Source organism: Nothoprocta perdicaria, unplaced genomic scaffold (genome assembly GCF_003342845.1).
Source record: "Nothoprocta perdicaria isolate Ctin4 unplaced genomic scaffold, notPer1 scaffold_155, whole genome shotgun sequence".
NCBI classification, from domain to species: domain Eukaryota; kingdom Metazoa; phylum Chordata; class Aves; order Tinamiformes; family Tinamidae; genus Nothoprocta; species Nothoprocta perdicaria.
This window is the reverse complement of record NW_020454705.1, coordinates 1632290-1655669: the sequence shown is the minus strand read 5'-3', so window position 1 is coordinate 1655669 and position 23380 is coordinate 1632290. Positions and strand designations below refer to the sequence as shown.

Sequence of the window (23380 nt, the reverse complement as noted above, 5' to 3'; positions counted from 1 at the left end):
AATATTAGATAAATGAATTAACTGATCTGTCATCAACAAAGCTCTACTGTCCAACAGCCACAGACATGGTTTTCATCGGACAGATACGGGCTATCTGAGGAAAGAACTACACTACGTGTGCAATGACCAGCCAGGCTGGTAAAACCAGCAGCTAGAGCAGCTGGACTGAGCTGTGTGCCCCCCACCAGGGGCAAAACACCCCCTACCAGGGGCAAAACGCCCCCCACCAGGGGCAAAACGCCCCCCTGGAGCCCCTCTGCACGAGAGCCTTGGCCAAGCCCCACAGCTGGAGGCCAGCAGTGGGAGCTACTCGTCCCCCCAAATGCCTGACGTGCAGCCCTCCAAGAGCCCCAAAGCTGGGTTCAGTCACTCAGGTGAGACACACACAACTTCATTAAAACAAAAATATTTATTCGAGCTGTAAACGCTATGCAGTATTAAGTCGTTGGATGGGTTTAATATAAACAGTACTGCATAAGAGTGGTTCCTTAGGAATCCATGTACGTTATCGTGAACCATTGCCCTGTTGCTGTATCCATCTCTCACAAGGAAACGTGCACTGGCCGAGACCTCCACCAGCTGAGAAGGGAGGACGAAAGAGCAGCAGAGAAAACGCTCCAGGAGCGCAGCACCCGGGTCTAACTTCCATGGAATTGGTCCTACCTGGAGCTGCAGCTCCGGGATCTGTTTGGAGCAGAGGTTGTAGAGTAGCTGGGACCCAGCTCTATGCTCTGCGCAGGTCTCTCTGTGTCTCTGCCTAACAGCACAAGCCCCAGCTGCTTTCTCAACAATACAGAAGATGAAGAACACCCTTATATTTGCTCTAGAGCACCGTCAGTTCCTGCCCAGCCCTCCCCACAGCTTAAATAATTACACTGGAGGTCCCCTGTTTTCAAGTAACTCCTGCCTTGAAAAGATACCAGATGTTGCAAGAAACAGACTGGCCCCAGCCAAAGGTACCTTTTAGTCTGATGGAGGGGTTGGAGAATGTTCCATTAGAAGAACTGTTGTCTTAATGTTTTTAATAATTAATTCCAAGCCTTAAACATGGATTTTTACAGTTAGAGGACCTGCCTGTACAAGCCAGGTGCATGAGAGGCTGCTTTAGGCTTCCACAAGACAGTGAGAGCGGCTGCGGGTGCTGCCGTGTCCCACAGGAGAGAACTGCGGCCGCGGCCCCCACATTCCCAACCTTTCCACAGAGCCACAAAGCAGTTCAGAGGGGAATGCAGCAAAACACAGACAACGTGGGGTGTAACAGGAAAACTTACAACTTTTCGTACATTACATTTATACAAATTTACAATTTTGCAAATTAAATGGCTCTATAATTATGCAAGTGCTTTTTTTTCAAAAATAAACATATACCAATTCAATGATATTTACAGACTTAGCAACCTGCTTCCAAAACAGCATGATTTTGCTATAAAGTGAATCTTCAGTGCACCGAAAGTGCAACTCACCCTTTAGGACTCCTTTCCCACGCAAAACCTCAGCACAAGAACTCGGGCTTCGTGCAGCCACAGTCCAAGTCTCCCTATTCATCGTAATGCAGCGACAGCAGGAACTTGTCCACGTCCATTCCTGCTGGAAAGGAATTCGGTAGCTTCTTTTTCTGTTGGAGAAGAACAGGTGCATTAAGTGCCAGGAACTCGAGGACACTGAAGCCATCTGTAAACATTCTCTTTTTCTTCATCCTTCCCCATTCACACTGTAAAAATAACTGCACAAAACTCTCAGGAGCTGGTCCCACTGTCCATGCACTTGTGTGAACCCCCATGACGCTGTTGAGGGGACGGGGCAGCCGGAGTTCTCAGCTACAGCCTTTGCCACACGCACACGGCACAGAGCTGAGCACTGCGTGGGACGCTTCAGGGGTGCAGTAACTAAGCACGGTGGGTCACAGGTGCTCCTCTTTTCAGTTACTGCACACACCACGTTTCACTGTCTCACCTCTACCTTAAATCTATTAAATCTATTTGCCCTTAAATCAAATCCTCCTGTTAAAGGCAAGGATTTGGGAGCTGCAAAGACAGACAATGCACAAAATGTGGATTTCTGGTCCTGGCGGTGTTGGGAGGGAGGGCAAGAATAGCTGGATTTTAAGAAAATAATCATGTTTTAAGGGAAGTTTTTTGATTTTCACAGATGTTGGGACAACAATGGAAGTTCCTTGTGTATCAGAGCACTGATAAAAAGTCTTAAGACTCTTAGTCAAGAATGGGCTTGAGGAGTAAAGTTACTAAAACTTGTATATACAGGATGTCAGGGATCTGCATTATAAAGAATCATGGAATCCTTAAGACTGGAAGGGACCTTTAGAGATTATCCAGTACAACCCCCTGCTCCAGCAAGGGCACCCAGAGCACGGGGCACAGGGTGGCAGCCAGGCAGGTTGGGAAGATCTCCAGAGAAGGAGACTCCACAGCCTCCCTGGGCAGCCTCTTCCAGGGCTCTGGCACCGTCACTGTTGAGAAATTTTTCCTTAAGTTCCTGTGGAACTTTTGGTGCTTCAGTTTGTGGCCGTTTCCTCCAGTTCTATCAGTGGCCACCACTGAAAAGTGGCTGCCCCATCCTCCTCCCTCCCTTGAGGTATTTATAGACACCGGTCAGATCCCCCCTCAGCCTCCTCTTCTCCAGGCTGAACAGCCCCAGCTCTGAGACTACCACCCCACGCAAAGTGACTGGTAGCCCCTTTGGCGCTGTACATTGCGCGTGTGAGCGGGAGCGCCCGCACTTGCCTTTATTTTCTTCTTCTTGGAGGGCGTGGGGGAGCCCTGCAGGTCCCTCCTGCCGGCGGCGCGGGGGTTCCTCTCGGCCTCGCTCAGCTCCTCCAGCTTCCTCTTCTTGAGGGCGGCCCTGGCGGGGCGCAGCTGCTGGGCGCTCTCCTTGAGGGGGCTGGCGCCGCTGCTGCGGGCCATGGCGGCGCGCGACAGGATCATGAGCGTGTGCGCGGCCATGCTCACGCTGTTCTCGCTGCCCGCCTCGCTGGCGGGGCTGCAGGCGGGCAGGTCTGGCGTGGCGGGCGGCGCCATGGCGCGTGGCGTGGCGCCCTCGTGCCGCCACGGCGGCGTGCGCCCGCTCTCGGCGGGCTCCTCGGCGTGCCGCTCGCCCAGGCCACACGGCGTGCGCGGCACGGGCAGCTCGCCGCCCTCGGCGCCCCTGCCCGCCGGGCTCTGCCACTGCATGTCCTGCAGCACCTCCACACACTGCTTGGCCAGCGGGCTGGCCAGGCCCAGCGGCGGGCCGGCCGCCTTGGCCGCCTCGCGCTTGGGCTCCTTGCAGCACAGCGAGGCGGCGGCCATGGCCTTGCTGCTCCCGCTGCCCAGCGCGCCCGGCTTCCTGCCCAGCTCCGGCACCGAGGCCGACGACTTTTCGCTCCACGAGCCGACGCTCTGCTGGCCCTTGGAGAGCTTGGCCGCGTCCTGGCCCTTCTGCTTTTCCTCGCTGTCTCTCCGTAGCTCGTTCTCCTTGTTGGCCGTGGCCTTGTGGAAGGCGTCCAGGGGAAGCCCTGCGGCGGCTGCCTTCCGCTCGGGCTGCGCCTCCTTCGCCGAGGAGCCTCTGTTGCCACCGGCTTCTGGCTTGCACAGGATCCGAGGCAACGTTTTGTCCTTCTCCCTCTTTGTCCCCAGGGCTTTAGAGGAGGCAGACACAGCGTCAAGAGCAAATGAAGTGTTTTCACCGCGTTCTTTGTGGGCTGAGCTCTTTGCCATGGGAATCGGGGCGCTGCCTCCCGGGGCGGGCGGGACGTTGTCAAAGCAGAGCACCCGCCGGTGGCTTTCGCTCCCTCTCGAATTCGAGCTCCCGCTCTCTGCGGGCGCAACAGGCAGGTTCTCCTCCGCCTTCCTTCCCACTTCTGCGCTGGTCACCTTGTCTGGATTTCCAGTCCTGAAAAGGAGGTGAAAATACTCAGCACTGTTTTTATTCTGGTCGTGCAAGGCTATTTCAGCTGGCTGTGAGCTCCTCCTCGCCCAAACACCCCTCTAAAGCTGTCTCCATTTGGCAGGTATAAACATTTGATCAACACACAAAGCCCAGGACCACAGAGTAACAACTGCAGAAAGTTCAGGTAAGACCAACAAGGAGGATACAAAAGTATGAAACAGCACAGAGGATCGTTGACTCTTCAGCCTGGAAAAGTCTCTTGCCTAAGGTGCAATGCAACAGGGCTCAAGAGAAAATAAAACAGAATGGGAGGGTTCTTCACTGTATCCTCCAAGATGCAACTAAACATCATCAGCTAAAACTGGTGTGAAGTTCAAGCCAAAACAAAGCAGCTCAGACACAGAGCATAATTAAGTTTCAAATCTTTCTGTCCTGAGATATTTGTGGATGCTGGTAATTCACACACATTCCCAACAGGAAAGCCCATCATGGGATACTGCATATAAAGATACTTGTTTCTAGCTCTGGAAATCCTGCGAGCTGAAACAACCGCCCAGCTGGCAGGATGTTCTGTGCACCGTCACCTTGGGGAGGGTCTCGTCCTGCTTCTCTCACCAAGGCACTGCCAGTGGTGACAGGACACAGAACAAGGGACATTTTGGGCTGAGGTTTGACCCAGGGCAGCTCCGATGAGCACTTGGATGGGAAGAGAAAGGAGGGCTTGGTTTCCACGGGACAGACAGCTGCATTAGTGTGGAAGTCCCCACACTACTTTGTGTCCCCCCAGTCTTTGCTGCTGTGTGTCGCAGCAAAGAAGAGCCTGCCCGGCCAGCTCAGAGCTCTGCGAGGCCCCTGCCCTGCTCCCCGGCACCCCCGCACCTCCAGGACGGGACTCTGCCTTCTCCCCAGCACTGGTGCCATGTTTTATAGGAGAAAGTGCCAGGTGTCCTTGGGGTGGCTCACTCCTTGGGAGTGAGTGGTAGGAGCTTGTTTTACCTCAGTGAAATTGGAGGTGAAACAGAGGGCAAAAGAAACAAATCCTCTCTTTACGAGAAAGTTTTGCTCCCCTTGCTCTGTTGAGACAGAAAAGTTAACAGCAACCCCAGTTCCCCCTAGGTATTAACCCAGATCTTGCTCCTGTGGCTTTCCTAAGGCCACCTTCACACGCACATGCAGCATGCACCTCAGGAGAGGTTTTGTTTATTATTTTTTAAATAAGAGGTTGATTAATTCTTGTTTTCTTCCAGTTTGCTCTTCTAACATTTTAGCTGAGTCCTTACAGATTTTTTTTAGTGTTTAGAAATATGCTTTCCCCTCCCCTTTCATAAGCAGAATCTTCACCATTAATATTTTAACTCATTTCCTCCTTCGCTCTTTTAGCCTTTCCAACATCCTTTTGTTTCCCTAAGTCCCCTGGCAATAGGGGTTACTACAGCAGTGGTGTTTTCTCTCCTGCTTGCCCCGGAGAGGACTCGTTACCTATTTCGAACAGGGATTAAGTTACATTCATGAGTGCAGAGTTAGCACATGGTTCTTCTTGCCATCCTTCCCTTGACCCTTCCTTGCGGGGAGAGCAGCGCGTGGCTGAAGCGCCGGTGCAGACCAGGCTGGCAAACCAGCCTGACTGGGGCAAGGGGGGAACGACAAGGATGTCCTGGGCTCAGACTCCTTTCAAACAACCTCCATTTGAAAACTGAGACAGCAGAAAGTAACATTAAATTAACAGAGGAAAACACCAAGAGAATTTGTCTCCAAGTTTGTCATTACCAGGCAGCTGCCCCAGCACACATCACTATGTATCAATACAAAAATGAGGAGAAAAAACCCCTGGCACAGTTTAAAGAAGAGTCATTCCCTCCCCAGCCTCCCCCTACTGCACAAGAAACCCCCAGCCAGGACAGGCAAGCAGGTCAGAGCAGGGAACTGGGGTCACTGACCTCGGCGCGCGAGAACTCGCCTGGCTCGGAGCCTCCGCGACACCTGGCGCCAACTTTCCTGGGGGAACACGAAGCATTCAATGAACTCTAGCAATCCAGGTAAATCAACTCACAGTGCAGGAATATTTCACATGATAAAGAATCAATACAGAAAAATCCACCAGTAAAACTTTGTAACATCTTCCTAATTCGGTAATTAAGTATGAACAGGAAGCTTGTTGTCTTATCATAGCTAAGAGACAGGTCCGTCCAGTAAATTAAATTTTGCAAGTGTGCAAGGGTTTTTAAGCAGAAGGGATGTAACTAGAGGCAACTCTAAACTCTGGCCTAATCGGAGGACAGCCCTGTATAAAATCCAGGTCTCCTCCTTAATCCTCAACTTGATTCTGTTCTCACTTTTATGGATGGGGCTACTCTCTTAAGGAGGCTAACAAGCTGCAACACAGGTTGCCTTTAACTCCAACTAAGCTAGTTATTTTCAATTATGTTTCTTCACCTTGCCACAATACTGAGAAATGAATTAAATTCAAGGCTTTTTAAAGTTTATTATTTGAAGATGTAATCTCTCAGTGAAATAAAAATACACATTTATACACAGACACACACACACACGAAATGCCAAAGAGAAAAGAGTCCTTTTTGATATAAACATGCAATACTACTATGAGATAGACATCCAAGATATACATATCCCTAACAAGTGTTTAGAACTGTTGGTATTTCAGTGCAGCTTGGTTTCAAGGGCAGCAGTAAACTGCCCTTAGAAGCAGTCAGAGGAAAAACTAATTGGAAATACAAAGAAAAGTTTTCTAACTGCATCAGAGTCTCGAAACAAGACATTTCTACAATCAGCTCGATTCCAAGAATAGTGAAAATGCTTTATAAATGCTAAAAACTGACACGTTCTCAGAACAATCTCTTCTGTTCTCGAAGATGCAAGGCGGGTACCTGTATTAGCCTTGTTTCTTGCTCCAGGGACCTTCTGAGATTTGGGAGGGATGGGCAGTTTAGGGACACTCCTGCTACACACCGGATTTGCCACAGGCATATGTAGAACCTTGGAAAAAAGACCAAAACAGCCCATTACAATTTACCAAAGACTAAGGAGAAGTTCAGCTGTAATTGTGAAGGCCAAGGGTCTCTTTGGAACATGGTACCTGGCGAGCAGGTGCGGAGAAGGTGTTTCCGTTCTGCCCCACGACGGAGAGGGGGATCATTCCCACCATTCCCTGCAGGACGGGCTGCACCGGGGACGCGATGATGATTGCGGAACCTGAAAAACACCCAGCAATAAAATCATACAGAAAAAAAAAAAATCTTAATTGAACAGAAAAGCGTGAAGACCACATGCCTTAAATTCATGCCTGGTAAAGCCCAGGCCAAGAAAAGGTCTGACTTATAAAGGAAAGTAGGTCCTCATCACTGATTATTATCATAAAATAAGGCAAATGAAAGTGTTATGCCTACATTTACAAGCATTCTTAAAGTTTGTTTTCCTCCTTAAAAAGGAGGCATAAAGCATAATGCACATAAGCTAAGGCTCAAAGTCGGTTATTAAAGAATTAAAATTAAATTAGAATTAAAGCTTTAAGAAAAAGAGTAAAATGAAACAGGTCGTCTCGGTGCTTGGCAAACACACTATTATTTGCATTTTACTCCCTACAATTGCCTGCCCTCCTCCCCAAAAAGGTTTATTCAATCTCCTGGCATCCAGTCCACCTTCCTCAAATGAGGAAAACCAAGCTGAAAAATGCTAGTTTTGTCCAAATGCAGCTATCTAGTGTATACTCCTGATTGGTAAAAGGGGTCAAATATTAGACTGTATCTAACCAGTCAGACCGTAGTGAATCGATGGGCTTGAGAGCAGATGAGAAAAATGAAAAATAAACCACTATAAATAAAACATTTGCATATGTGATTCTGCTTTTTCTCTTAGCAATAAAATCTAATGTAGTGTGTTATATTAACAAAAAGGATCTGACTATTTTTTCATTAGAGCGGGATCAGATTTAGTCGGTATTGGCCATTAAGACTGGCATTCCTAAAACGCTAATGACGATTGAGAACTGAAGACGTACACAGTAGTGCAGAAATCCCACTGCTTCACTTAGCCATTTAAGGCACAAATCAATTGAAATGTTGTCGTCTCGTGTAGTGCCATCCAAGATATCCTTTAATCTGCCACTGCTAAAATGCAATGTGAGGTCCTGAACTATGAAGCTATTTTCCTCGAGGCAGCATAACACCGGACGCTGGTAATTTTTATTTGGTTCTTCATAAGAAATAATATGTTTACAAAACACACAATTCCTGACTTGAGTGGGCAGGCAGAGCACCAACTGAAAACAAGAAAGACATTTTTACTTTTAATGCCTTTACAAGATGAGTGCAACAGCTATGTGTGTGCGTATATAGGTATGTCTGTACACATACGTGCACGCCGGCATGTAGCAGAGCTTCCCTGCGCCCTCCCAAGCTCCATTACCTTGTGGGAAGCCCGGGGAGCCGGCCTGGCTCGCGGCCAACGCGGTGCTGGGCCGGGGGGGGGTCCGCACGGGCTGCCCGGGCGGCGCCTGGGCCGCGAGGGGCAGCGAGGCGCCCGGCAGCACCACCACGTTGGAGGGGGCGCCCGGCGGGCCCAGCGCGGCCGCGTCCGCCACGCACGTGGCGATGTAGAGGTTGTTGGAGCTGCCAAAGGCTGTGCTTGTTGCTGGCATGAGCTGTATGAAGCCCCCTTCCTTGGGGAGGGGAGCTGCTCCAGCAACGGAGAGAGCAGTGCAGTCGTCGTTGGGGGCGTTAGCGGAGCCGGCGACGGGCTCCTTTGGTCGAAGGACGAGGAGGTTCTGCTCCGCCAAGGCCGAATCCGCGCTTTTTTCGGGTTCTTCTGAAGCTGGGCACTTGGACAGGCCTGGAGTTTTGGTGGGGGATTTGGCTGGAGAAGACAGTATGATAGTTGGCAAGTTTTCTCCCGTGATGCTGGAAACGGCGTTATTCAGCTCGCTATCCGATGAAATAAACGGATCGTCGCTGATGATGATTTTGAGGGACATGATATTTGAAGACTCCACGTCCATTGGCTGACTGCCAGGAGAAACGCCACGCAGGCCCCTGGCCTCGGCGGCAGCCTCGCCCGCTGAGGACACGGGGTCTGGCAGAGGTGAATGGCACATTCCACGCGGAGCGAGGCTCTTTTCAGCAGGCACCACAGAGACTTCTGCACATGCACCACCAGAAGAGAAGAACACAGTGTCAGCATCTACTTTGGCAGAAGATGATGGTTCCTGCATTTCCCCTTGAGCTCCCTCCAAGCTCGATAGCCCTGCAGGGAGGTTCAAGTCTTTCCTGCAAGGCCTGTTGAGTGCATGCTCATCATTAGAGTGAGGTTTGTTGGAGGCCTCTGTAATGTCAAGCTGCAATTCTGCTTTGTCAAGCTCTGGAATCCTCACAGCAGATCCAACAGTGCGGTCCGACTGCTGGCCCTGGTCCGCGCAGCCAGGGAGGTGACTACAGCTCTGCTGCACAACGTCCCCAGGCAAGGCCGCTGCAGCGCTCGCGGCAGCCGGCTCTTTTCCCAGCCCTGCTGCCTGCCTAGGAAGTGAGGAATTGTTTTTTCTCACCAACACGTCGTGTCCAGGGCTCCCATCAGAAGGGCTTTTCACGTGTGGTTTTTCAGACAGTGAGGGATCTGGCAATAAGTGACACTTGCTCCCAGATGGAATTCTGTTGCCAGTGGCTGGGGTGCCATTTGCCAACGAAACCAAGGAAATCTGTAAACTACCAGAGTCAACGTATTCCAAAGCAGGACTACTCTGAGCACTGGGGCTTAGCGAATCCCTTCCAGACTCCACAGCTCTTTCACTCCCAGATACTAATGCAGAGGCCTCCTTGTTACCATAAGCATCTCCACAGGGTTCATTACATTCACTGGCAGGACTCTGTCTTTTGGTAGACTCAGTCAAACTGGGCACAGAGTCAAAAGTGATTTCAAGCTCTCCAATTTGATCAGCGGTAACTGTTTTAAGCATTTCAGTCTGCTTTTTTGGTCCACAGTTTCCATGCAACTGTTCACTGGTTGTATTTTTCTTAGTCATATCATCATTAATGCTGTTCTTCAAGGCACATGATGCTTCTCCTAAAGGAAAATCTTTACAGGATAGAGATTCTCTAGAATTATCACCTGTAAAACAGAGACCAAATTGTTTCCATAATTATTACATAATAATTACAGTAGATGATTCTATTACAGAGTTTTTACATTTGCAAACAACTTGATGGAAAACCATTTCACACAACCCTAAATGGGAATAGCACCATGCACCTAATCCTTGTTTGCAACCTGAGTGGCAAGCATCCTGTTAGACCAGACAGATCAGGTGATTTGGTCAATCAGTTTGTACATAAAGAAATATATAACTCAGAAATAAATGGGTCAAGTCTCTAAACCAGATTTCCAGAAGCTCAGAACAGCAGCTCAGGACAAAAACCTCTTGCTCTATTTTCAGAGATTTTCTCCAAAACACCTGCTATCGACTAACCATTGCTAAGTATGGGGTGCACAGACAACGAATTTTGTTCAACTCCAATCTTAGTGCACTAATTAACTAACACATTACGTTACAGAACAGAGAGGCTACTATGGTTTGATGAAAAATCTTTATAGTAATTTCACTTTTCCACACTGAAAGTTGCAGAGTATCAGTCTGCAGCAAGAAAAGAGGCTCTGCAGACATTCAGATTTCATTCAGGAGCCCTCAAGCACAACTTACACGGGTACCTGCAAGTTTAATGGTCAAAGTGCCTAACAGAGTGGGTGCAACCTTATGTCAGTGAAATGTAAACTCCAGATTGGGTATTGGCTGAAACTGAAACCATGAAGCATTTGATCCATAGAATCAAGTTGTGTGACAGTATTTTCATAATAAAAATGCACATACTGGATTTTGAGGGGAATTTTAGGAAGAAAGGATGGATTTTAGAGGAATGAAAGATTCTAGGGGAATTAACATCAACAGAATGCTGCACTTACTAGTTTCCTCTGTTCCTAAAGAACTTTCAAGTGTTTCCAGGTTATTTTCATCCACCAGGATTGTATTTTCTACTCCGTTCTGACCAGAAATACCAGCAGGTAAATTCTTGTTTACCTTGTTCTTTCCTATTTTCAAAATTAAGCACCAAGAATGTTTAAATATATTATTTTATACACAGAATTAATACACTTTAAATGAAGCATTTGGATTTCAAAGTCAAGAAATAGCATCCTAAGCTGAGCAAAGAGTAACTATTATTCTCTATTACAGATCCAGCAGTAGAATACAAGCATCCTTATCTTGTTTCTTGTATTTGAAGATATCCTTAATTACTGAAGTAGAAAAACTTACAACAACAGAAATACATAAAGAGGAACTATCATCTTTTGGACTGGGAGAATCTAAAATACCAGTAATGGAACAATCACTAAGTCAGCACAAAACCTGAATTTCAGCTATGAGAAAATGCACCACTTCATTTCCACAAATGAGGATATCTAAGTATTTCCTTCTGAATGTAGGAACACAGATGCCATACAGTTTATTTCTCTTGCAAGAGAAATCTGCTGAGTTACTTTGCTCAATAAATATTTGAAAAACCCTCGTCATTCATGATGCTTTTCATAAAGGCACAACTGAGAATAATATACCTACCATAATCAAACAAGTCAAAGAGTGCCTGAAAAGCTGGATCTGATTCTGTCTGTTCTAAAATGTCCTGTATAGCCTCTTCTGACATATGAATTTCACCCTGAAAGATGACAGACAGAACTGTTTGCTCAATTAAAACAAGGAAAAAAGCCCACCCCCAAACAGGAATTGCTTTATTTTCAATTAGTTTTTATGTTTTGCTACTGAGCAGAAGTAATAGAACTGAAAACAAGTATTGGAAATATTTCTCCTGCTGATTTAGTGTCTTAAAAAAAAAAAGTGATTAAAGTGTTTTAAAAACAAAGCAAAAAACCAAGTCCAAACAGTGGGTCCTCATCAGATGCTATGCCCTGCAAGTGCTTATTAGAATATTCTCCACGTAGCACTGACTCAGTCTGAGGCTGTGCTGGGAGCTTACACAGATGGTGTGAACAATATCAACCCATGCTAGTAAGATTAAAAAAAAAAAAAAAAAACTCCTCAGATTACCCTGGCTTCTTGTTTTTGCATATAAGTCATTAATTACAATTGACTAAATATGCTACTGGAAGACAATGCTAAACAAAAGGAAGTTTTGCTACTTCCTTTACCCAATTAACATCCTATAATCTCATCTCCAGCTTGTTTTCTGTGAGAGCAGGGAAGAGATGAGGCTACAGAGGCCACTGCTCTTCATGCCCCCGACACAAGCTCCTTTGCTTGGTAGCAGCCAGGGGGAAAACTGACTGCTCCACTTGGTGCAAACTGAAGGGTTCGAGCCCAAAGTCTCCCCCAGCCTCCAGGAGACCTTCTAAGCACTCCCCCCAAACTGTAGTTTTAAATGTGAACAAAAAAGCTTCAGAAACTCTAACGTGGTTTTTTTTCTTGGCCTATCTGGCTACATTTCTGCACTTGACTGGTGGGAAGGTGACCTGATGTTGCTCTCCTGTGTTATTAGCTAAGATTTCTTGTGGGAAGGGAGATAGATAGATTAACAATGCATTTTTGATGTGAATACTGTATGTGGCAAAACATCAACCAAAAGCTATGCTAAGCCATACTTAATTATTAGCTCCTTAAAGAACTATTCACTAGTATGGAGCTTGGAGTTCCATACAGCACAACTAGGTCTAGGATGTTTTATAAATTAACGTTTGCAAGATTTTTCATTTGTCATGACAATTACTCAGGTTATTGATTATTAAAATCCATACACTCCCAAGAGTGGTTGGCTTTTAATTATTCTATCTGAGCAACTAAACCAAGAAGCTGCTTTGACTTTGTTTTACTCAGGAAAAAGGAACACAGCTTTTTAACTGTGGATTTCAACAAACTGTCATTGGAAATCACCAAACAACAGAACAATAGCATTTAAAAGCTAAACACCTCTGCCTTAAAGATGAGGAACTGTCTGAAGTCTCCTCTTCTTTACATGAGAATCAAGAGAATAATAGTTTCCCTCATTATGGCCCCTTCTAATTGTCAGCTCAAGGGAATACATTAAAACATAAGCTTGGGGAAGCAGAATATATCTATCCTTCGAATGCAAAAAAGTATTACGAAAATATTAAGTTTTATTTAGGTTTCCAAGGCAGTAGCTCTTGCTGCATTGAACGATCATAGTGTAACATGCAGCCAATCTGAAAAATCAGCCCACACTAAACACATAAGGAGGCAGCAACATACAAGAGGGCTGCAAGATTGCAAGATATTTTTATATCTCTTATTCTTTTACCTAGAAAACTTCCTTATTATTAGTCTATTGATGAGGATCTCAAGTTAGGAGCTTCTGAAATTACCAAGGACGCCAAAGATGCAGTGACCCAAAGCAGAGAGGGGATGGACATGGGTCTGAGGGCAACCTCCCTGCTAAGCACTGCTGCCAGAAGCAGTCCTGCTGCCCTGCCTTCTGACCCTGCTGGTACAGGCACTGGGAAGAAGTTCACAGTGTTAAAGTGACTCTAAACTGCCTCCAATAAAACATGAGCTTCCTCACAGCTCAGCGGCTTGAGCCAGTCCACACCATACAGCTACAGAAGAGTTAGCATCTATAGCTGGGAAGTGGGAGAATGGTCCCTTGGGCAGAAACCAGCCCAGAAGAGATTTCACATCAGAAAAGAAGCTGGGAGAAATACTGCAATGCAGAGATGTTCAGCACAGTCCCCATAAATGACCATGTTTACATGGCTGGCTACCAAAACCATAAACAGGGCAATCCACAACCTACCTGCAGCCCAAGGATTTCATCAATCGAAGTCTCCTGTTCTGTGGGGCCACTGTCTGTCTGCTTAGGGGCCTGTGTGACGTTGCCATCACTAGAACACAATTGTTAGTTCAAAATTCAGAAATAAATACAGTATAAAGAGCCTGTGAACTCCACATGTATGCTTATTACCTGCTCAAGATCTTGTTAATGTTCTCAGCCAGCTTCTCCTGAAGAGATTTGTTGCTCAGGATTTTTTCTCTGGCATTTTCAATAACCAGTTGCTGGAATGCAAAGTTCAAAAGTGGTCATGGTCATATATCTACTTTTATCAAACTACAAAAGGAACAAAAATTTTCAACTTACAAGTAAAAATCATTTCACCACAGACAACACTTTGTAGAAACAGAAAATATTTTAACTATTTTATGTGATGCTAGTGCAAACTCATTCCCCTTCTGAAAAAAAACCTGCTACCTCTTCACCTATCTAGCATCCTTACTGTGCACTGAAACACTTGATTTATGACTGCAGGATAACCCTGTGAAAAGCAGTATTAAGCTTTCCTATACTCAGACTCTTCTGAAGTATGGCAAGGCTTGTTTCCTGCTTTTCTTCATTCCCAAAAGATTACTGTATACTGATATAATACAGGTTTCTTAGCAAAGTCAAAAAAAAAAATTAAAAGTCTATGCAACTGAGTAGACACACAGGACCAGCTTTAGTATTAAAAAAAAGCCTCTAAAATTTTCTAAACTCTTTAAACTCTGTGTAATACTTACAACAAACAATATAAAGGACTAATTTTCCTTAATTTGAATTAGTTCCTTAAAACTAGCTACCCTCCATAAGTGTATACTTACTGGGAAGTTACCATCTATGAACTCTTGGAGTGGCTCGCTTTCTTTTTCCACTATTGTTTCCTCAGTGTCTTGAGGATTTCTACTTGTTGAAAGAGGTGCAGATATTCCAATGTTCTTCCTCTTCTGAGATTCACTAAAGCATTTCAGGAAATTTATGATATATTTTGTGAGAACACAGCAAACAACAGAAGTAAAGGTGACTAAATCAAGTCTTTCCTCTCCCTCCTCAGCAAGTGAAATCATCAAAAAATAAACTACATATTGGAAACACAATAAAATCTAACTTTTTAAAATTATCTTGCACGCATGTGCTAAATATAAGTCAAAATTAAATCTATTGAGACAATAGATTAAAAGAACAGAATGGCAAACTGAATTCCATGCCCACAATTCAAAGCAATGCATTTTTTAATTCGTGTGACCCTTTCTGAAAGCACCATGACAATCAGTAGTGGCACCAAATCCCCTGCTTGCAGGGAAATCATGCAGAAATAAAAGGAATTTGGAAATGGTAAAAGTGAGCAAAAACCTGGAAAACCTATAGGCAAAAACACTGATAAGACTAGGATTTATACAGGGATAAAGATAACAAGCATAACAACAGCAACAAAAAAACCCATAGACTAGAAAACACAGTTCTTCTCTCATTAAAAACAAAGGGACACAGAAAAAAAATGTGAAGTCCACTAGCATAAAAAAAAAAAAACCAAATTTTCTGCTGTCAAAATTTGCCAAAGCCAACACATCCTTTAGGTAATACAAAAACAAAACCAGAATGTTCTTTATATTTACACTGACAGTTTTCATAACGGATTTTGGAATGACTAGTAAAGCTCAGGCTTCCCAGCTTGCTGTTTCTTTCCAGAACTAGAAGAAAGAATGTCAATGAGGCTGAAGCCTACTGTATGCAATAACATAAATAGCCTCTTATCAATCTAAAATTAAGGTCTTAGATTTTTCAGCATGAATTATCGTACACTAGCCAATGTCAGTGGATCTCAGATCTCAACAGTCTACCAGCACAGAAAATTTACACCAGAGCCTAACACACTGCAGGACCTCCAAAAACACGTGAAAGAATCGCTCACCTTTTTCGTCTTCCTGGAGACAGCAGGTTTGAGTGAAGCTTTCGTTCCTGTGATCCTGGAACTTGGATATGTATGAAATCTCCTGCTTTATTTAAAAAAAAAATGATGTAACAAAAGAATCATGGCAGACCAATCAGAGGAGAAAAAAACAGGGATTTCTTTGAATTTTCTTTGCGTAAAAGATCACAGTCCTGATTTTAGAAAACTTCCAACTACATACAGAAATTCTTCACAGAAATAAAAAGGTTAAGAGAGGAAAAAAACCCAATCAAGAGCTCAACTTACTGTTGATCTTATTTTCCTGTGTTTGCGACTGGTGCACAAACAAGGTATTCAGCCTTGCCTGTGAAATACTTTGACTTATTGCTGGTCTATGCAAAACTTGAGTAGATACAATAGAAGAGGAGCTCTGCTGCCCTGACTGTTGGGCTACAGACAATAATCCTGAGCTTGGAGCAGCTGACTGCTGGAGCATTCTCTGTCTCTTCATTTCGACAATCCCACTTCTTGTACGTGCTGAGGATAATAAAGACAAAATAAGAATACATAGCACAGGATTTTAAAGAGGTTGCCAGTTTTCCAAGATGTAGTTCTCAGGCATCATAATGTTAGACCTAATTACACATGCTCCATCTAAAATTGTTGTTTGTGCTTAAACAATTTATGAAAACTCAACAAGGCATCAACTCTCACTTCTGCAAAATGTAACCACCACCATGCCACCTGATCCACTGAGTCTCAGGCCAAAGAGATGCCCAATACTTACACTGCACATTCTCTTTTCTTATACAGGTTTCTCAAGAACTCATGTGTGTGTATATATATACATACATATGTGTGTATACACACACACACACACACACATATATCAAGTACCATAAAGAGAAATACTTATTTGCAAATAAAGTAACTTATCCTCTTTGAGAGTTCATTTGTCAGATTTTGCAATGAAGGAAACAATTCCAGATGAAACAAGTTATCTTTCCATATTTCAACTGTATGTCTGCGTATTTACTTTAAAATTATGATTTTAAATCCTTCTATGGAATTGAAACTTCATGATATTTAGACTAATTATATCTTCACTTCCTCTATGAACCACAAATCAAGTCAACAACTTCAGTAGCAAAACAGCAGTTTTCAAGCCCTTTAGCTAGGTAAACTTCTTAAAAAAAATCACTAGAGGAGAAAATGCTACCTAACAAAAGACAAGACTTTTCTTATTTTCCTTTCTTAACAACCCCAGCAATCCACACACTGCCCTGAGGACAGCAGACATATATGTCACGCAGTAAAGATCTGACAAAGTTAGAATCCATTCTCAAGAGCTCTTACAAGATAATTATTGATTGCTGAACAATTCCTACCTAGTTCCCACAACAGTTCTGTTTTTTTAACAGAAAACCTATTGACACCATGCATATGGTTCATTAACTTACCCCTCTGATTAGCAGAAAATCCTGTGGAATTCTGCATACTCCTATAAAATTAAGCAGGTAACATCAATAAAAGGCATCCAATGGAAATATGTGACTAGTTATTGCAGAAATATCACATGGCAAGTAGTCTGTCTGCACCAATTGAACGTTACTTCATGAGGTTTTAGAAGTAGATAAAAACAGAATCACAGAATCCATAAGGTTGGAAGGGACCTTTCGAGATCATCTAGTCCAATCCCCTGGTACACACAGGGTCATCTAGATGCTGTAGATTCTTTACATGAAGTCTATTGTTAAGTTTTGGATCACATAACCAGAACAGTATCAGTTTCTATATGAGCCATAGCACAGTATTTTATGACAGGAAGGCCACATACAAAACAATGCCACCACCCCATTTGCTGATCTGAGGCTTAAACCCCAGAGATGCCTACTCAGCACTTCAGGCCCAGAATGTGCAAATTCACTATTTCTGAGAAGCAGTGAAAGAGTAAAACCATGGCAACAGAAATAAGCAGAGGTCAACATGCAGTCTCACTCCTAAGGAAAACTTCTGTCTTCTTGATTTCAGGTGTATTACCTGATCTGAGAAAGTGTATAATCTAGCTTTTTCCACAGAGATGACATCATTGCTGGAACTTCATTTGTTGTTTCTAAAACAAGCCATAAAAAATGTATTAAAATAGACATATCATAGTCAAAATAATTATTTTGGGATGATTCAGGAAAGATTTAAGTTTAGGCATCTAGATGTGACCTCAATATTCTGTTAACTGGAGAGGCCCAAATCCTAATAATAAAAACAAGCACCGTAACACTGACTGATGCAGCCATACATTTACCATGAATAAATTCTTAGATTTAGGATCCGAAATGAAATTCAAAGACAAAGACGCTCATGGTGATAATTCTCACTGGAATCACATGTGAATGAGTCACTCAGACCTAACCTAACTTCATAAATCTCCCTTCTGAAAATGGGTTTATTTACCCATGTCATTTGTGGGCTTTGAAAATTTTAATATAAGGAAATAGCTTTTTAAAAGTTATAGCTTATTGTAAAATATCACCCAAAAGATTAAATGCACTTGTTTTTTCTGAAGCACAGAACATTAGATTAAATAAAAAATAATAAAAAGAGCAAGGTAGGCAGACGCATTTATAATGCTCTTCAAGAGGCCAAGCAGAAAGAATTTTGAAGAAACTGTCTCTGTGCCTTAGTTACCATTGCTATTAAATAGAGCAAGAAAAGGCAGGGGTGAAAAAAAAATCAAAAACATTCCAAACATGGTTATTTCTTAAATTACAAGACTTGGAACCAAGTGTTTCAAGGAAATCCGATTATATAATGCACATGAAAAACCAGGACTAGGGCAAATTCTGAAGCTCAAAAATCACTTTTAGGAATTAGAACTTTTCTATTCAATTTTATCCCTGCCATCTACACAAAATACTAATTTATTCTGCATTTAATTAGTTTTAAAAACAAGACAATAAACATTTCATGCCATAATTCTCTCTGGTTATATATCTCACAATAAACAGTACTTTATAACTGCTCACTCTTTCTGCACACTTTACTGATTTTTCTTTTTGTGCTTTTAGTAATATTGTCAAATATAAAGTGAAAATATGTCAACAATTCCAAATTACAATAGTCAATTCACTTAGCTCACAAAATTCTGATCTAAGTGTCATTTAATTGCCCAACAACAAGGCCTTCATCTTCTAACACAGACAGGGTGTTGTTTGAAGGCCAAAAATAGACAGAAATGACAGAAATATTGTCCCTACCCCAACGGTGACAACTAAAAAAAGAAAAATAAAATTTTGCTGAAAATTTTTGCTGAAAATTTTGCTTACCTTTTGTTTTCATGGCTACATACTCATTAAGAATAGTTGTCAAGTTTTTTCCACACAGGGACTGGAGGAGGAAAAAAAAAGACACTGATCTTAGAATCTTCCTTAATTAAAATTCCACAATACATTTTACTTAAGCTTGCCACAATTTTGGCACATTTAATTATCACAGTTCTTCAACAACTACACCATGGTGACCCTCAAACACAAGGAGCTACCCACAAAACTTCTGATGCTGAATTGTCTCAAAACGGGTAGAGAATAATCCATGAACCAAACTGCCATTCTGAACATAAAATGTGAAGTACATTTTAAATATACACATACATAGTACACATACATTGTGTACTTGCAACACACAACTGGCACCACACAGATTTACATGACTTCAGCATGACTTGTCTTTGTTGAGATGGAATAAAGCTATAAAAATATGATTATGAGCATGTACAATGGACTACCAAATATCTACATTCTTGGAACATAAAATGCCTGAAAAAAATCTGGAGACAGCTGTTGTCTAGAGTAAATTGTTAACTTTTATTTCTTATTTGTTCTGTTGTTTTAGGTGACACAGAAAATGAAGATTTTCAATTCACCACTATCACTTTCTGCACCTTTTTCAATCGTCCACGTGTGCGAACTTCTACAGCATATGACCAATAAAAACACTTAACTGAATTGCACGTATTTTGAGCTGTACTGAGAATTTTTTCTTTACACTGGAATACCATCATTTTTTTTAATGAAAAATAGGAAAAATATGTCTCCTGAGAAAATAACCTTTAAAATTAAACAATATGGTGGAATACTATGTATTTATAATTGCTTCTCTAATTCTTCCTGGCCAAAGCTTGGGTTCAGTTCCCTCCCTCACTACCCCAAACTACCCCATCACTACTAATACTCGAAGCAGTGACGACCTAACACTTGTAAGTGAAGTAAGACGTTGCATGCTCTGTTCAAGACCACTGATCTTGGGAAGATTTGCCAAACTGAACTGCAGACAAAATCCCAGTATATATGACCAAGTGGCACATTAAAAGAATGGAATACAAAATGGGAATAAAGCAGACATATAAATATCAAAAGGTTGATAGACAGCAATATTCAAAAACTATAATTTCAATATTAAATAAAAAGCCTCATTCTGCATGTGTTAAAAACAAAGCATCAAGGTATTCTGTAGGTATACACATCTATCTGCATACGTAGCTGCACACTGTATTTTTACCCACACTCAAACTTCCACACACCCTTCCGTCTGGCACGAAGCAGATCAGAGTGAGCAAAGAGGGAGCTAAATCAGAATAGCTTTGTTTTCAACAAAATCTTGCTACACTCAGAGTTGAGGCACCTTGCCTAAATTAATATTTTCATGAAAGAGAGTCTTGCTGGCCGAGGCATCTAAGAAAAATAAGTCATCTTCAATAAATAACTACAGCAACCTTGAAATCAGTAAAATCCTGGGAAACTCTTCCACACACCAATCCTGAAAACTAAACTAAAGCAGACTAAATATAATAAGCTTAATCCAATGTGTGTATTTTAAATATTAGTAATATTAAATTTTGTAAACCAAGTAAAAAAGCAGCTTCTAACAGCACAAGATTCTGAGGAACAGATGATTATCAAACTGAATAAGCACCATTTGAGAAGCAACTGTTACACCATTTATATATATTCTGAAAAAATCATGAAAGAGTTTTTTTTGGGAAAAAAATAAGGCTTCCTTTCCAGTGACGTAACACAACTGAAGTTTTTGTGCTTGCAAGCACAAACTCACCAGCAAGCAGGCTGGAATAAAGCCATCCTCAGTACAGTGCTCCGCATACTCTTTCAGGTCTGAGCTCTCTAAAATAAACTCACGGCAGGTAGCTAATAGCTTTTCCTGTTGTAAATACCCTGCAACAAAACAGAGAGAAAAATTTGCCTTTTTATGCACTATTTCTGCACATTGCGCTTGACAGGTATGGAAGCATTAACACAACCAGCTACAGGACATAATGTGGAAATACTTATGTAAGTAATGTAGGTAACACACACACACATGCATGTAGATCAGATAAGGAAAATCAAACCATTTTGAAAGAACATTTATCTTGCAAAGTATTTGTTTAGTAGTTAAAAACAGAAAGAGCCCATAATATTATTGGCATTACTGGATTTACAAACTAATATTAAAAATGAGACAATATAAGCAATTTTTGATTAATCTTTGCTACACATGGCATTGTACAGACAAGAAAGAAAGATGCCAGCCTCAAGACTAAAACTCATAGATGGGTTTTAATTATCAAGCATCTAGATTTATAATTAAATGCAAATCTATTGCTCTAACTCTACTCATAAAATGCACTACTATGCAACAACAGCCCTCTGCATGTTTTCTCATTTCAGAGAAGATAAAACATGCATTGAAACAATGCATTAGCTTTCTTCTACAAACAGTATTATACAAAAAAATATTTTCAGAGAAAGGGTTTTTTCCCCTGTACTTACTGCAGCTTGCATTTTTAGCACACATACTGGCTTGTACTTTATACACCCACCCTGAGACTCGGTAATTATCTTAACAGGAACTATTCTGAAAAGTCTGCGTTTCCAAAATTCCAATCCCCAGCAAATATGCCCCTTCAAGCCATTTTAAGCCCTGCTTTAATCTTCAAATAGTCTGAGCAGTAAAAGGTGAAGCTACATCAATCTGCATAAAGGATTAGAGAACAAAGAGCCATAAAAGAAAACATGGTGTCTTTTCTCTCTTGCCTGCAGCAGAGCTGACCGTGCAATGCTTTAAAGAAAAATTAACACACACACCTAATAACACAATGCTGAACAGCAGGATATACATTTATATCCCCAAATGAACTGCCTCAGTTCAGGAAAGTGTACAGAAAAGTCTTGCCTTTAAGTCTGCACGAAGACATCAGTCTTTCATCAGACCAAGTATAGCTAGAAAAAACAGCTCAGTTTTCAGACTCACCAGCCCTAGTTCAAATCTCAGGCAAATAAGCTACAAAGCTAAACACAGCTTGGGAATAACCACTGGGAGTTGCATTAGGATGAACGAGATCTCATATGATCTCCTGTATGAGAGAAAAGTGTAGTTGGCACCTGCAGAGCAGAGAGGGCTGCCAGTCAGTTTCCTGTAAAATTGTCCACTTCAAAGCAAAAAAAAAAAAAAAAAAAAAAAAAAGTATGAAGATTTCCTGGCAGATGGAATTTAAACTGTTTGTACACACACACTGCAATGAGGTAACCATGTGCAATCTGCAATGGGGACTACCACAAACAAGGAAGAGGCACAAAAGGAGGGGTGTCTGCTGAACTGGGAATCCTTCAGTAGTCTGTTCTGCCTTTGTACATGCGAGGACATGTCTCATTTACAGTACACTCTCACTCTTTAATTAGAAAATGATAAATTTGCTTGTTCCTTTTTCCACAGGCAAGCTCATTTTATTCTTTCTTATATTAAGATCCATCAGTGCTCACAGCACCAGAGCCCTTGCTAGAGAGAAATGAAGACGGAGGAGCAGCTGTGCCAGAAGCCCGTTGATCTGCCCACAATGTGGCCTCCTTGTAAAGGAGCAATCGCCGTAAGGAGGCTGTTAGAGATACCCCCATGCACGGCCTAAGAGGCTTGGAAAGGTTTTGGGGGATTAATGCGTGCTCCAAGTCAGGACAACAAGAATGGAGCAGCCTCAGCTCACAAAGATGGTCAAGGTTTTCCAGTTTTCCACTGAGGACACACACGCCATGAGCTTTTTATTCACAAACTGAAGCAAAACTGTGTAGAAAAGGTACAAAAAGCAACTAACAACCAAAGAAAGAAAGAAAAAACAAGGATATCATTATCCTATCATAACTTCAAGGGTTCTTTTACACTCACGGAGCTTGAAAACCTCCTTAGAGAAAATACTACTGCTTTGCAATAATAAAAGCCACATTTCTCTTTCTACCCCCAATCCCCAGGCAGCACCAGCAGGCAGTTCTGGGTGATGTTTAGGAATAAATGTTGGCGGGGGCAGCCTAAAGCTTCAGCCTCCAAGGTTTTCCACTGGTGAAACCTGCCCACCTGCAAGCAGCCCCTTACAGGGAGAAAACTGCGGGGGAGCCAGCACAGCACAGCCCAGCACCTGCGTACGGGAGCGGGGCTATTAAATACGGGGCCTTATTTCCAATTGCTGCCCTTTTCCTCCCGTTCCCGGCGGCGCAAACGCCAGGGCCCGGGGCCTTTCCCCGGCCTCCCCGGGGCGGCGGGCGCCCCTGGGCGCGGGGCGGCGGCGGCTCCCGGCGCCCTCACTCACCCAGCACGAGCCGGGCCACGTCGGACGGCAGCAGCATGGCCCGCGGCGGCGAGCGCGGCCCCGAGCCCCCGGCTTAACGGCCACGGGGAGGGACGGGGCGGGGCGGCCGTTTAACGGGCGCCGGGAGGGGCGGGGCGGCCG

General features: G+C 43.2%; 1 protein-coding gene across 1 annotated transcript; it reads right to left on the bottom strand.

Moving 5' to 3' along the window:
- Nucleotides 1-625: 625 nt before the first annotated feature.
- Nucleotides 626-23290, bottom strand: LOC112943779 (protein NPAT). The gene is made up of 18 exons (XM_026035039.1): nucleotides 23240-23290; nucleotides 20719-20837; nucleotides 18936-18996; nucleotides 17653-17725; nucleotides 17073-17113; nucleotides 15919-16149; nucleotides 15634-15718; nucleotides 14546-14678; nucleotides 13875-13966; nucleotides 13707-13794; nucleotides 11504-11600; nucleotides 10849-10974; nucleotides 8308-9999; nucleotides 6980-7095; nucleotides 6771-6879; nucleotides 5823-5880; nucleotides 2742-3888; nucleotides 626-1615 (listed from the first exon to the last, which is right to left on the bottom strand). The coding sequence occupies exons 1-18, from the start codon at nucleotides 23274-23276 to the stop codon at nucleotides 1538-1540; spliced, it is 4383 nt and encodes a 1460-aa protein (XP_025890824.1). The 5' UTR covers nucleotides 23277-23290; the 3' UTR covers nucleotides 626-1537.
- Nucleotides 23291-23380: the final 90 nt, after the last annotated feature.